The 14,263-nt window shown below is 44.8% G+C and overlaps 2 protein-coding genes across 3 annotated transcripts; one reads left to right on the top strand and one right to left on the bottom strand.

The window, feature by feature from the left end:
* Window positions 1-81: 81 nt before the first annotated feature.
* slc2a1a (solute carrier family 2 member 1a) lies at window positions 82-5,943 on the top strand. Its single transcript, XM_017417884.3, has 12 exons — window positions 82-307; window positions 429-527; window positions 608-768; window positions 1,215-1,339; window positions 1,432-1,584; window positions 1,670-1,795; window positions 1,877-2,064; window positions 2,186-2,296; window positions 2,405-2,506; window positions 3,773-3,848; window positions 4,086-4,213; window positions 4,991-5,943. The coding sequence occupies exons 1-12, from the start codon at window positions 263-265 to the stop codon at window positions 5,198-5,200; spliced, it is 1,524 nt and encodes a 507-aa protein (XP_017273373.1). The 5' UTR covers window positions 82-262; the 3' UTR covers window positions 5,201-5,943.
* ca6 (carbonic anhydrase VI) lies at window positions 5,452-11,212 on the bottom strand. Of its 2 annotated transcripts, none has more exons than XM_017417882.3 (10): window positions 11,058-11,212; window positions 10,313-10,492; window positions 9,791-9,939; window positions 9,311-9,406; window positions 7,675-7,741; window positions 7,212-7,369; window positions 7,006-7,132; window positions 6,835-6,918; window positions 6,712-6,744; window positions 5,452-6,196 (listed from the first exon to the last, which is right to left on the bottom strand). In XM_017417882.3, exons 1-10 carry the CDS (start codon window positions 11,146-11,148, stop codon window positions 5,562-5,564), a joined length of 1,620 nt encoding a protein of 539 aa, XP_017273371.1. In that variant the 5' UTR covers window positions 11,149-11,212; the 3' UTR covers window positions 5,452-5,561. The 2 variants fall into 2 exon arrangements, with proteins under 2 accessions (XP_017273371.1, XP_017273370.1); XM_017417881.3 differs by having other exon boundaries at window positions 6,712-6,747.
* Window positions 11,213-14,263: the final 3,051 nt, after the last annotated feature.

Below are 14,263 nucleotides of genomic sequence, written 5' to 3' on the forward strand. Positions count from 1 at the left end.
CAACACCAACACAACGTATCAACAAGCAGTTAAGGGCCACAATAAATAGATCTAGTGTCCATTACATAAAAAAAGAAAAGAAAAACTTCCTCCACCTGAGAGCGCCGTCAGCAGCATTAGAGTAATAATCCCAAACCGAAGCTATAAACTGCTCTCTGCTCCGTGCTCTCTGATCTCACGTCCAAAGGGCACACCGGATCCAGCGGTGCAGAAATAAACAGATCAGCTATGATTGCAGACTGAGACGAGTCCAAACGCAGCCATGGAGGAGAGTGAGGAATGGGGGAAGCCTGTGGAGAGGAGAGGGGTGAGTTAAATATCAGGGTTTTTTTTAGTCTGATTTATTACAGTATCCTGATATTCATTATGGATGATAATTATGATGTTAAATGAGGTTTCATTAAGCTCTGGTGTCCCCCCTCTATCAGAGATTAACTGCAGTTCTGGCGCTGGCGACACTCATATCTGCGTTTGGTTCATCTTTCCAGTATGGGTATAATGTGGCTGCTGTCAACTCTCCGGCACCAGTAACCAGATTTCTGCACAAACACATTCTGACGTTTGTTTCCTTGACATGTTTCTCCCATTAGTGTCTTGTTCCCTTCAGTTCATGCAGCAGTTTTATAACAGCACCTACCTGGATCGTCACAATGAGCCGATGGAGGAGAACCTGCTGACTCTGTTGTGGTCTCTGTCTGTGTCCATGTACCCTCTCGGAGGCTTCTTTGGTTCTCTGATGGTGGCTCCTCTGGTTAACAAGCTGGGGAGGTAAAAAACAAAAAACAAAAAAAAACCATTGTGTTTTTGTTTGTCTGTCTGTAAGCATAAAAATCTCATGAACCACTGGACAAACTTTTATAAAACTCTCAAAAAGTAATGATAATAGATTAGATTAAAGTCAACCCCATTCAAGGTGGCTGCCACAGTTAAGCAACCTTTGCAAACACAAAAAAGGCCTTAACTCAGTCAGTTTTACAAATATTGATCTAAAATCTGGAGTTGTAATAGCTGAGAGTCAGTCTCAACACATACTCCGAGCACCAACAGATCACAAGAGATCTTGCTGTCTTACACGCCTAATGTTATTCCCAAGGTTTAACAAAAACAGCTATAAGTCTGTCATTTTTTAATATATGATGATCTTAGTTTTGAACGCTGGCATGAAAGGAACGCCAGGTCTTTAATCTTTTAATCCTTTAATCTGTTTTTAATAGGAAGGGCACCCTCCTCTTTAACAACATCTTCTCCATCGTCCCGGCTGTAATGATGGGAGTCAGTGAGATCGCTGAGTCATATGAGATCATCATCGTGGCCAGGTTTATTGTGGGCATATGTGCAGGTTGGATTATTTCATTTTAGAGGTTTGTTTCGGGTCAGACGGGATGAGTGCAGATGATGGAGTTCACCCCCCGCTTCCTTTTCCGCTTGCAGGTCTCTCATCCAACGTAGTGCCGATGTATCTGGGCGAACTCTCTCCTAAGAACCTGAGGGGAGCCATTGGTATCGTGCCGCAGCTCTTCATCACGATTGGCATCCTCTCTGCCCAGGTGCTGGGCATCAGAAGCATCCTGGGCAACAGCACAGGTGCTGACTGTCATTCCGGAGAAGCTAAATAGTTAATTTGGTCGGACTGTGACTCATCGATGTGTTTACTTCGCTGTCTATCCAGGCTGGACCCTCATGCTTGGCCTGACCGGCATCCCTGCAGTGATAGAGCTCCTGCTGCTGCCCTTCTTCCCAGAGAGCCCCAGGTACCTGCTCATCCAGAAGGGAGACGAGAAGAACTCCAAGAAAGGTAGGAATCCACCCAAACCGCTTCACGCGTCTGCAGAAAAGCTGGATAAACTGGGCGCTCTGTGCAATTTGCCTCTCTCAGCATTGCAGCGGCTGCGCGGCTGGGACGACGTGGATGCAGAGATGACAGAGATGCGTCTGGAGGACCAGTCGGAGCGAGCCGAGGGACATCTGAGCGTGCTCTCCCTGCTGTCCCAGCGCTCCCTCCGCTGGCAGCTGGTCTCTGTCGTCATCATGAACATGGGTCAGCAGCTGTCAGGGGTCAACGCGGTGAGACAAACCAATGCCCCTGTCCTTGGACTTCTTATACACGTTTGTTTGGACAAAGGGTTCCCTTCTTAGCTGTGTTCTGTAGCGCTGGTTTTCTGTTCATAATGCATTTCTCTTGCAGATCTACTATTATGCAGACAGCATTTATTCCTCTGCAGGAGTCAATCAGAACGACGTCCAGTACGTGACGGTGGGCACAGGTGCAGTGAACGTCTTCATGACCATAGCTGCTGTAAGAACCCTGAAAACCTCAAAGGAGAGGAGCTGAAACGTGCAGCCTGCTGTCTGATCAGGCCTGATGGAGTCTTTAGTTCTGAACAGGAAATCGTTGTTATCTCAGGTCTTCATCGTGGAGTCCTCAGGCCGACGGCTGCTCCTTCTCCTGGGATTTGGGATCTGCTGCGGGGCCTGTGTGCTGCTCACTGTGGCCTTAAACTTCCAGGTACATTATGAAAGCTGCAGTGTGCTTTACACAACTAATGTCTTACACTGGTGCCCTCTAGTGGATAATGTTGGCTAAGACTCCAAGGTTAGGAACCCAAACCTAAACCATTTTTTAAAACCGGATTTGCAGATTTTATTTTCACACTGTTTTGTCAAATCATTCCTTTAATGAATGCAAATTTTAGCTGAGGAGTATAGTAATCGAAAGAAAAAAACATTTAAATCTTCAAAATAATTTAATTATTTACTGTATTGTAGATAATTCTGTCATTTAAAGGTAGAAAAGGCTTGAGAGAAAGAAGTTAGAGGTAGTTCAGGATCGTCTGCCTGCTTCTTCGGTATGAGCATCAGGTCGTTGAAAGTACCCCACATGCACAAAAAGACGTAAAACAGACTCAAAAAGCAACTTCTTAGTATGTTTTTCAGAGTTCAAACAGGCAAAGTGGCTAATATCCTTCATACTTTCTCATGCAGGCAGACATTTGATGGTTTTCCCTCCACTGATGATACTCTGACTACGCCTACATTTACAAAAAAAAAAGCAATAAAGTATCCTACAAACCAACTCTTCTTTTTAAAACAGGCCCCAGGCTGCTAATATGGAAGTATGTTTTTCTTGTTAAGGGTTTCTCTTAGGTCTGGTATGCAAACAATCCACCAATATCTGGAGCTGGACGAAGCAGATCAGAATACCAGAGCAAGTCAAAAAATGTTGGCAAGCAGGCGGAATAATCAAAATAACAAAACAAGTAAGCTCAAGAAAAGAAAATATCTGCAAAAGAACTGAGGGAGCTAGACAATGTTGGGGAAAGATGGGCGAAAAGCTGTAGATCTCTCCAAGGAAAGAAAGGACACAAGGGTTTAGTCAAGGACTCACCGACCAAATAATTCAATCAGATTTAGCTGTTTCCAACCACAGCAGCAGCGTTAACGGTGCTGCGGTGTATAACATTATACATCTGCACTTCCCACCTGGTATGGAGAATAAAATGATGATCTGGCATCTTCGTTTGCTGAAGTCATGAGAAACCTGAGACGCTGAAACAGAGGCCCACGACTAAAGTGCAAGAATCACTTATTATCAGGGAGATGCACAAAACCAGAAGCCTTCTCCCCTCCGAAAACCAACAATCCAACCTGAATCCTTTGTGTTAGACGGCTATCATTAATGGGCACGAGCCAGTCATTAGACAAACATAAACGTTTCTGTCGTAAGCAGGTGACATGATCGTTAATACCAGTAACCTGTCGTTTCTGTGGGCAGGAGAGCGTGACGTGGATGCCCTACGTCAGCATCGCATGTGTCATCATATACGTCATTGGACATGCCATAGGAGCCAGTGAGTCTGACCCACCTGTGCTTGCTTACACACACTCTGATTACAACATGGTGCCCCATTAGCTGAAGTGTTGTTTGGATGGGACCAGACGTGTAATCACGTTTTTCTGTAAATCAGCACTCGGTTGTTCGAGTGAGCTCCAGTCGCTGGGACTCTCGAAGAGTGCTGGTTTGGTGCGAGTTTTTTTTTTTTTGTTGCTGTTTTGGGTTGTGGTTAACCTCGCCGTGTGCTCTTCAGGTCCCATTCCCAACGTGGTGACCACAGAGATGTTCCGGCAGTCGGCCCGGCCCGCCGCCTTCATGGTGGGAGGCTCTGTCCACTGGCTGTCCAACTTCACTGTCGGCCTCGTTTTCCCCTTCATGGAGGTCAGTTTACGCTCGACACTCGGGGAGCAGAAGTTTATTATTTCGAACTGTAATCAGCTGCAGATGTAACCAGAAAGACGAAATACTGAGTCACTGAGAAGCTCCGGGGGTGTGTGTGTTAACACAACGCCAAGCAGGGGAAGGCTCCAGCAAGGACCTCAGAGAAGCCAGCAATCTGAGAAGGGTTAACGGTCATTTCCAAACAATTCAGAGTGAGAAAGATTATCCACAAGCGGAAAGGATTCAAGGCAGCTGCCAACCTTCCCGTTCATGGACGACACAGGAAATTTACCCCAATGTCAGACCATGCAATTCTCTGAGAAATAAGAAAAGCCAAACATCATTTATTTGTGACTCAGAGTTTGGAGTCCTTTTTTATTCTGAAGCTGGGATTAATCAGACATCTCCCTGATCGGACCGCATCATAAGCAAGCATCCGAAAATGCAGCAGATATGAGCAAAGTTTGAAAGTGTGCTTTCTTTCGAATGTGAAACAGAAATATTAACTTGAAATCCAGCTCCATTAAAGGAGGCACCCCGTTTTCAGCCATTTCCTGTGGGTTTAGTTGTGTTTTTCTTTTCTAATAAACAGAAACATTTAAAATGAAGAAAAGCAAACCAGGGAGGAATGTGTTTAGGTGAAGGAGAGTATTCCCATTAAGCAGCACTTTAAACACTCTTCTCGTCACCTTTCCTGCTCTCGTCCAGCTGACTTGTTTCCAACCTTTCAGCGCGAGGACAAACAGATCACGTTTCCTCTCCTCCCTCTCCCTCCAGAGAGGCCTCGGCTCCTACAGCTTCATCATTTTCGCCGTCGTCTGTCTGGTCACGCTGATCTACATCTGGCTGGTGGTGCCAGAAACCAAGAACAAGACCTTCCTGGAGGTCTCCCAGATGTTTGCCAAGAGGAACAAAACGGAGATCAAAGTCGGGGACCTGCCTCTGAAAGACAGCCCGGAGAACGCAGAAAAGGTCACGACCCTTTGAGGGGAAGTGAGAGCAGTGAGGAGGAGAGGACGTCGTCGCTGCGGGGTGGTGCAGGGGTCTTTGGAGGTTTCATTTGGACTCTTTATCCCAGCAGGAGTTTGAACAGTCTGTTTGGGTGGAGGCTAAAAATACTGCGAGCTGTGTCTTTATTCGGCTGCAGAGAAAGTTTGCAATAAACAAGCCAAGCGAATCTCTTGTGCGCCTTTATTTGTGATGCAGAGATATGAATACGTGAATAAAGCTGCGACATATACGTTTCAAATATCGAGAAATTTATTCTTCATTAACATAAAACATTCAGAAGCCACACCATCGGCCCCGATCATTTCTGCTTTTACCAGAAAAAGCGGCGGAGGGGTTTTTAGGAGCAGCGGTGCTGGTTGTCCAGCTGCACCCCGCCATACAGACTGAGCTGGGTGGTTCCCCAGCTGAACACGTTCCCCACCACGATGCTGCTATTCTTACACGACATCTGGTTCCGGATGTCTGCCGTAGTCAGCACATAGTCCCACACGTTGACGTCTGCCATCTTGCCCACGAAGGCGTCGTCGTTGGAGATCCCCAGTAATCCGTCCTGGTCCTTGCCCAGAAGGAACACGCCGCCGGGGCTGACCGTGTAGCCGCTCCTCAGGTACCTCTGCTCGCCCACCATGCCGTTGATCCAGAGCTCCGCGCCGCCGGTGTGGGACGACCAGGTGACGCAGTAGTTCCTCCAGTCCTGGGACCTGAAGTTGTGCGGCAGGTTGACGAACTCGTTGCCAATCCAGAGGCCCACTTCCCTTGCGTCCGGGTCCTCGTTGATGATGATCATCAGCTCGTTGTCGATGCCGCGGCTGGAGTAGGAGAGGACCGTGTGGCTCCCCTCCACCTTTGGCAGGACGTGCATGCAGACCGTGAAGGAGTCCAGATCCATGGGGTGGCTGAGGTGAGCCAGAGCGTAGCTGATGGCGTTTTTATCGTTGAAGCTGAGCACCAGAGGAAACAGGCCGCCACGGTCTGAGGAGGACAGATAAACTGCCCGTCACCAAAGACGAAGCTGAAGCAACAATGTTTTAGCCGATGTGTGAGTGTGTCTGCTTGTGTCTGTTCGTTTGTCTGTACCATTCATGAATCACTGAGCTAATTTTAATGAAACTTTCCAAAATTAATCATTCAGTTGACGTCTAACTTTTGGAGTCAACCCAGTTCAAGACGTCCACCTCAACCTAATGACCTTTAAAAATACAAAAATGGCTGTAACGCCGTTATTTTTATAGATCTGGAGCCAAAGTTTGCTGTGGTAGTAGCTGAGAGTCATTTATAACAGGTCATACAAGGTACGGCAATGCCAGATGGGATCGCACATGACGTTATTTTCAAGGTTTGACCAAAATGGCTTTAAATTTGTTGTTTCTCACCATGAGATGATCTCAGTCTAAAACTCTGGCTTGAAAGGCAGCGGGTGATATGCATTTCTTCAATGAATGCTCTGCCTTTTAATTTAATCTGCGTTAAACCTTACAAACACTTACCGTATCTGGAAGGCCTTGAGCTGGAAACGCCTCCTGCTGAGAACAGAAAGAAAGAAACGAGGACTGATAAGTAAATGCAAGAACCTCCATTTTTATTGCAGTCATGACAAGCAGACGAATCACCTGAGTACAGGTTCTTTCCGAGAGAAGTTATCAGGCCCTCAATCCTCAGGAGCCTGGATTCGATCTCATCCTGTCGACAAAATGCTGCGGAGAAGAGCACAAATTCCCCGTCAGGCTTCACAGATTCGTAGCACTTCTGAGAAACGGTTACGGCTCTGTGTCATCACACACTTCCTTTCCCGAGTCGAGGCAGGAATGAAGACTCCACCACGCGGTCGTTGAGAGGCTGGGGGATACGGTAGTCATTGGACAGAGTCTTGTTGTCCATGTCCATCAGAGTGCTCTCCAGCTTCCTGATCTAAACGCAGCACAGAGCAGACACATAACACACGGTAGACATTACCTTTTTGTTTTTTTAAAGAAAGATCTCACCGTACCTGGTGCTGTGAAAGAGTGATGGGCGTGTCGAACACAGTCCAGATGATGCTCTCGAAGCAGGGGGGAGTGGTGAGGGACCCCTCGTATCTGAAGAAATGACCGAGGTTCTCCGGGAGCATGGAGCGCACGTCGATGTTCGCGATGTTCATGGACTGACCTGTCGGGGTCGCAGAGCATCGAATGAGACTCGGACACCCACTTTTAGAATCAGAATCAGAATCACTTTATTGCCATTGCCAGTAAACAAGTTAGCAGGCTAGGAAATTATTTTAGTGTAATGGTGCAAATAAAACAAATACAAATGAATAAGTAAACAATGAAACAAGAAATTAACAATTATTCTTGTTTCATTATCGATGAAACAAGAATTTTAGAGCTTAACTGCAAAGCTGCGTAGCATTTTTAATCCTCTGCATCCACTTTAATGAATGTACCCATGAATTATTGGCGGCTGAAACTTACCTGCGTACTTAATTTTGGCCAGGTTTGATATAAAGTCACTGTAGTAGGTGTTTTCAAAATGGCCGTCCTGGAAGTAAACAAAAGCCGTGTGAAACTTTAATGAAAAATGTTCAGTCTAAACAGAAAAAAAATTCTGTATTTAAAATGAAAACTCACTCTCAAATTGTCACATATTAACAGGTATTGTTGCTTTTTTGCTTTCTTTAGACCAAAACTGAATATTTCTTTTAATCTGAAAGACTTATTTTTATAAAAACAAAAAATAAAACAAAGATAAACGAATGCCACTCCATGGAGGGACGTAAATTCCATTTTCACGAGTGAAAGTTCAACATTTTAACCTGCAGACGTGACCTTTGGGATGGTTATCTGACACAAACAGTTTATTGCTGAGAGGAAAGAGGCAACAGGAGACGACAAAACAAGAGCAGTAAAATCCAAACAAGGCTGAAGTCAAGAGGTAAAATCTAAAGGCAATCCATCAGAGAACTAAGCAAACTGGAAGGTTTGTCTACAGGGGTGTGCTGTCAGGTGATGACAGGTGTTTTATTTAAATCCATCCACCGGCTCATGAGATTTCATAACCATCTGCCTTTCATGGCGATGAGAACTGAATACGAAACCAACTGAAGAAAAGACTAAATATGTCCGAAATAAGAAGGTGTAAACATAATCCAGCTGTTTGTGTTGTTCAGTTCATTTTAGGACTGTTGTGTTTCAGGTCCAGCAAACCTGCGTTTATCTCCTGATCAGAAACTATTTGGTTTAAGGTTATTTATGTCGTTTATTTTCTGTTCGATTGGATTAAAAGCACCGGAAACAGCTTGGTTAGGATGTTAAACACCACGGTGAGCTTTAATCGCAGATCTTTCTCTGCGTCTCGACTGTAAACGACACAGGATGTGGTGCAGGTCTGATGCAGATCTCTCAGCAAAATATTGTTTTTCAACTATCAAGCAGAGCAAATGAGTGTCTAGTTTCATTTTGTGGCCAGTGGAAAAAAGGAAAAGCTTGTTAAATTGGGGCTTTAGCTCAACAAAACTGGCTCATTTTAGTTCAGTTAGAATCCTGTTTTTGTCTCTTTCGTCCACCATTTACATCTGTTAATATGAATATTTTAAGAAATACAGAAACAAGGAGTGAAAATAGCAGCAGTATTGATCATATAATGTACATTTTATGATTGGTTACTTTGTTTTGTTCCTGAATTATTAGTTTAGCCATGCCAGAAACGGTTTAAACTCCTCTTCTTCTTGCTCCTCGAGTTTTTCGACGAGCTCACGTGAGTTTTTCCCAAACAAGACTGTTTTAGTCCTGCTCTCACGGCGGGTGCCAGCGGTCCTCTCAGAGGACAGGAAAGAAAGCACCTCATAGATCAGACTCGTCTCATCCGGCTGGAAACAAACTCCCATTCAATCCTGTCAGTCCGTCAGCGAAGACTCAACGGGAGCTTTAATGCGACCCGGCAGAAATATTCGACTTCAAAGAGCAGCGGATCGTTACTTGAAGACGTTCTCTAAACTTCCTACGACAGAACAAACGCTCCTTTATTCGGAGGCAGCGTCCCGCTCCTGTGCAGATGTTGAACAGCCCCCCGGCGGTTAAGCGAGAGCAGAGGAAGACGTGACTCACGTACATCATAGAAGAAAGCGAGCACTGCCAGCCCGTCCGGCTTATCTTTGGCTTCGGAAAAGCTCTTGTACTTGTCCGAATTGTAATGGACAACATGGAGCTGGAAAGAAAAATGGAAATAATCGAGAACAGATTAGATTGTAGCGCAGCCTGAAGAACAGTATAATAAAAAACAGACTTTAAACAGAGATCAAATACAAGCACAAGGCTGAGACTGTAGAAGCAGGAACATGTTACAATTATGGGATGCTGTGAAAAATGTAAAGTTTTATGACTCTAATATAATATAATGAATATCATAATGCCAAATGTATGCAGTGAAACTCAAACTGGCAGACAGTATCTATTACAGTTATGGCCTAATGTTCATCTGCCCACTTTGTTGAGGGTTTTAAGCGGTTTTTAAGCTTTGCGCTGGTTTTATTGAGCGTAATGACAGATCTCAGTAACATCAGAACATTGGACTGCTGGTTTCGGGGCCCACCTCTGCCATGTAGCGGATGCCATCTACGGTGTGCTCGGCGCCGCTGGCCTCTATGTCCCAGCCGCCCCAGTGCAGGTGCATCTGGACAGCTGTGAACTTCCCTGGCAGGCCCTTGGTGATAACCATGGTGGGAGGGAGGTCGATTTGAACTGATGGCAACATAAAGATTTCATCACCGAGCATGAATACTTTACAGGGTAGCTGTTGTGTTCTCAGGCTTTTACGAATGTGTTCTCCAACCTTCCAGGCTGCACGGGCTCCTACTTATTTTCACACCGCATAAAAATACATCCAATGCAACGCTCAAAGGAGTTTCCTCTTTGAAATAATGTAAAAAAGCTCCTATTTCTGTTAACATGTTGATAATTTCTGCACAGTTTTGGCAACACAGAAAAATGCATAAAAAATCAGCATGAAACAGATTTCCAGAGGTAGTTTACACGACTGGAAACCACCCGGTAAAATGTTCTGCAGGCAAAGCAGGAAAAGCTGATCTTGAGTGAGTTGTGTGTTTTTGCTCACCTGAGTGCCCGTTGTTGGACATGAGGAAAGTCCCCTTTTGGGCATCATATCCGCTCAGCTCCAGCTGCAACATGTCTGAGTTGTACCTGACGTTGCGCCGCTGGATGTCGATTGGGGACTGCTTCTTTCCACCACAGGCGGGGTATTTGTCTGCCCAGTGCATCTGGTCCAAGGCTCCCTCTGAGGGGGAAACACATGTATCCACATGAAGGGAAAATGCAGACATGGATGACATGAGTCCAGCCGTGAAACAGTTTATGTTAGCTTCTGTTTGTGGAGGATTAATATAAAAACCCACAGGTTATTAGTCGTTAATGTCACATACAGAACTAGTCCAACTGGTTTTTGTTGCCCATCCCTGTAATATTTGCCGCAGAAATAGTACCTCCAACTCTGCTACGCAATAAACAATTTATACTGACGACTTTCTGTGTAAGCTCCAGATGTTGCAGGAGTCCGACGGTCTGTTTATTTTTCCCGAAACGCAGCGCGCGTTGACGTAAAAAACAGGAAAGTAAACTGCTTGAATTTACGTCAAACGGATAAAAACACATTTATTTTGTTTGTTTTTAGTAACACAAAAACAACCTTTAACTCATTTGCCAGTTCTTTATCTTGCGCAAAAACAAATCAGAGCGATTTTACGCACGGTTTTACGCACCATAACCTTTACCTTTGCCAGCGTCAAAAACATACACCAGTAATGCACATATAGGGATGTTTAGACAGCTAAAAAAAAGCCCACCTGAGTATGTCCAGTGTATGTCATCGTGGGGGACGCCGGCACTGACCACGCAGATGAAGACGGCGGAGAGGAACGCAGACAGGATCTCCATCACTGCGTCTCGGCTCCTCCGCGCAGGACTGACGCCTGTCGGAGGTTTTCTCTCTGCTTTTAACCCGCCACTCAGGAGGGGAGGTGTTGAAACAGCTGCTGAAAAAACGCCCAGAGCGATTCCCAACAACTACTTAATAATTTGAGGGGAAAAAAGAGAAAAAAAAACCCTCCAAGATTACCCGACAAAAGTTTTTTTTTGTTTTTAAAATAAATCAGCCTTTTTGTGGAGGACCACTCTCATTTCTCAGTTTTTTTAAACCACTTGCCTTATGAAAAGGTGCTGACAAGGTTCAATAGAAATAGATCAGACTGCAGAGGAACCCACAGCACATTCATGTCACTGTCCTTTTATTAGCAAAGACGCAAAACATTCTGGGAAGAAGAAGAAAAAAAAAACGAACAACAGATTCCAGGAGATACAAACATTTTCTGTGATCATACAGCGTGGCTCTAAGTAAGAGCATGCATCACCTGTTACTGCAATCTGTCACGACATGCCTAACACTTCGAGTCCAAATGCCAAAGCTGTCATTGTGAGGGGTGTGTTTGTGTGTATGTGTATGTGTGGGACTCAGTGACTCTCCCAAGGAAATAAAAGGAATAACTAAAGCATTAATAAACAATTTTAGACAACATCGCCATTCTGTGGGTTTACTGTTGTGTGCGAATGTTTGGACATAGCTGAGAAAAAGTAAAACACAGCCTAAAACATGTAAACAGATCCAAAGACTTTGTTTGAAGTAGTCATGATCTAACCTAACTGAGAGTATGCCAACTTTTGTTGTTCTCTGAGTGTTTTTTGCACAAGCTCTAAATTCAAATGTCATTGCCTTGCTGAATGATGAAATCGAACCCTTTACCATTTATTTCTGATGCAATGTGCAGATAACGTTGCAAAAAAATGCTCTGAACTTTATCCACCGCAAAACACGACAAGACGTTCACTCACTGACCCTCCTCCATACTTCACAGCAGAGGCTGCTGAGTAATATCGTGCTTTGTTTTCATGAAGGCTTGAACCAATAAAATCTTTAAAATGTTTTTTTTTTTTCTGTGTTCATTCCAACAGAGATGGTCTTGGTCCTCAGCCTTGGAAGGTGTGGTTTTCTCTCTAAAAAGCTCCCTGTCATACAAACCTGCTTGCCTTAAAACTGTCTCAGAAGACTCGGTGCAGTTAAATGAGCGTCGTTAACTTCAGCTGACAGACGAGGAAGAGTCGGGCTTTTGTCACACAGAGAACGTTATCCTGTGCAGGAGAAGTTACCTCGAGCAGATCAGAGGCAGGGCCTTCGCTAAATGATTTTATTTTTCAGATTTTTCAGTCTTGAAATTGCATGAGACTGCCTTCTTTCATGGGAAAGCTTGATCTGTCTCTGAAGTGCTTGAAAACAGGGATAATACAAAATCATTTCCATACACCGCGATATTACTATAATACAGCTTACAAAGGCAATGCTGCTGTGGGAGTTGGTGCCAATGCCTCCCTGGCTGAGCAACCAAATCATTTCTATTACCTGCTTTGAGGGTACTAGGCCCCACACTACTGCACAGCTCCCACATGAGGCCTTAAATGATGGCTGTGAAGCCGAGGAAAGCAAACTTGGTAAAGCGCTCACAGCGGTGGGACTCACAGGAGAGAATGAGTCAGCTTAAAGGGAGGAGGTCCAGAAGCTCCAAGAACATCTTGCTGCTCAGCACCAGTAAAACCAAAGACTTACTAGTGGACTTCAGGAGGCATAAAAGTGATCCTGCACCACTCTGTGTAGACGCTGACTGTCTGGAGAGCGTGTCCTCCTTCAGGTTCCTTGGGACAGAGGACCTCACCTGGTCGTCCAGTACTCTGCAGCTCCTCAGAGCCCTGTGCAGGTGTGATCTAGAGGAAATCTGGAGGCATTTGAGAGTGTGCTGGCAGATTGTGTAACAGTACGCCAGCTGCCACCTGCCTTCCCTGGGTGACGTCTCCAGCTCCTGGTGTCTCTGCGGGTCAGGGGAGTTTGCCTCTGACCCCTCTCACCCTGGACAGGGCCTATTTTACCTTCTGCCTTCAGCCAGATGGTTCAGATGCCTCAAAAGTTGGACGAAGACTTTAAAACGGTTTTTATCCCCGGGCCATTTGAACTCTGAACTCCTGACAGACCTGAAAGGCAGTAGGTCGAATAGAAGTGTTTTTATTTTGTGAAATCGTCTCTAGAATGGCAAAACACAAATTCTAAATTTAAGTTTTGACCCCTCATACCTTATGACAGTGAGCCTTTCAGAAACTTTTTTCCCCACACAGATTTGAGGCAATTCCCACAACAGGTGTGCATTTATTGAATTATGATTCAATATATTCAATCCCGCTGATCCTAAACACCAAAGAGGTTGAGATTTGGTGACTTCAGAACAACAAATAACACATCTACACCAAGACAGTTTTATTTTAATGTTAGAACAATACAAGACTCCAGCAAAATTACATTTCAAGCAGTCGGCTCTTCATCAAAGATACGAAGAGTTTGCCTGATGACATGTTGATTAATTCCAGTTGTTTTTAAGGTTTGGATAACTAAAACCTGTTTTCAACTAGCCTAGATGAGAAGTGAACGTTACGGCTGAAGAGACAGGAAATAGTTTCCAACAAGGACTGAAATCATCACGAAGCCAGAGACGTGATGCCCCTCAGCTCCTCATCAGACATCAGTCCCTGCCTGTCGTCTTCCTCGGTAAATCACCAGGTTCGTCTTCACCGTGAGAGCAATGATGGTTTTTAACGACCTGAGGGCTTTAATGGTGAGATCGTCCCCGTCGAGAGCAAGCTCGTAATTTACCGCCCACAAAGGGCGAGCGTGACATTTACCGTCATTCAGCTGCCGCAAAACAAAAGCGTCCTTCTTCATTCAGGCTGCTGGATTTATCTTGAGTGAAAGCTCAAAGTGTGGGGTCAGATTAACTCTGTACATTCCTTCAATATGAAAACATCTCCGCAGGCATTCTCTTTGATCTCGACTGTGGCTTTTAGCATTTTTCTGAGCCAGATAAGAACTTATCAAACTCATTACACAAGTACCTTATCTGTTAAGCAGAAAGATGAAGTGAAAATGTTTTCACAACTCTTCTGAAGCGACATCCCA

The sequence above is a fragment of the Kryptolebias marmoratus genome, linkage group LG8 (genome assembly GCF_001649575.2).
Source record: "Kryptolebias marmoratus isolate JLee-2015 linkage group LG8, ASM164957v2, whole genome shotgun sequence".
NCBI lineage: Eukaryota > Metazoa > Chordata > Actinopteri > Cyprinodontiformes > Rivulidae > Kryptolebias > Kryptolebias marmoratus.

What these genes read in the sequence shown, in the direction of transcription:
- ca6 (XM_017417881.3), bottom strand. Translation starts at nt 11,148, where the DNA reads ATGGAGATCCTGTCTGCGTTCCTCTCCGCCGTCTTCATCTGCGTGGTC. An exon ending in GCATCCGCTACATGGCAGAG is followed by an intron (nt 9,407 to 9,790) that starts GTGGGCCCCGAA and finishes TTTTCTTTCCAG; the next exon opens with CTCCATGTTGTCCATTACAA. An exon ending in GGCCAAAATTAAGTACGCAG is followed by an intron (nt 7,370 to 7,674) that starts GTAAGTTTCAGC and finishes CGACCCCGACAG; the next exon opens with GTCAGTCCATGAACATCGCG.
- slc2a1a (XM_017417884.3), top strand. Translation starts at nt 263, where the DNA reads ATGGAGGAGAGTGAGGAATGGGGGAAGCCTGTGGAGAGGAGAGGG. An exon ending in CATCCTGGGCAACAGCACAG is followed by an intron (nt 1,585 to 1,669) that starts GTGCTGACTGTC and finishes CTGTCTATCCAG; the next exon opens with GCTGGACCCTCATGCTTGGC. An exon ending in TCTTCATGACCATAGCTGCT is followed by an intron (nt 2,297 to 2,404) that starts GTAAGAACCCTG and finishes TTGTTATCTCAG; the next exon opens with GTCTTCATCGTGGAGTCCTC.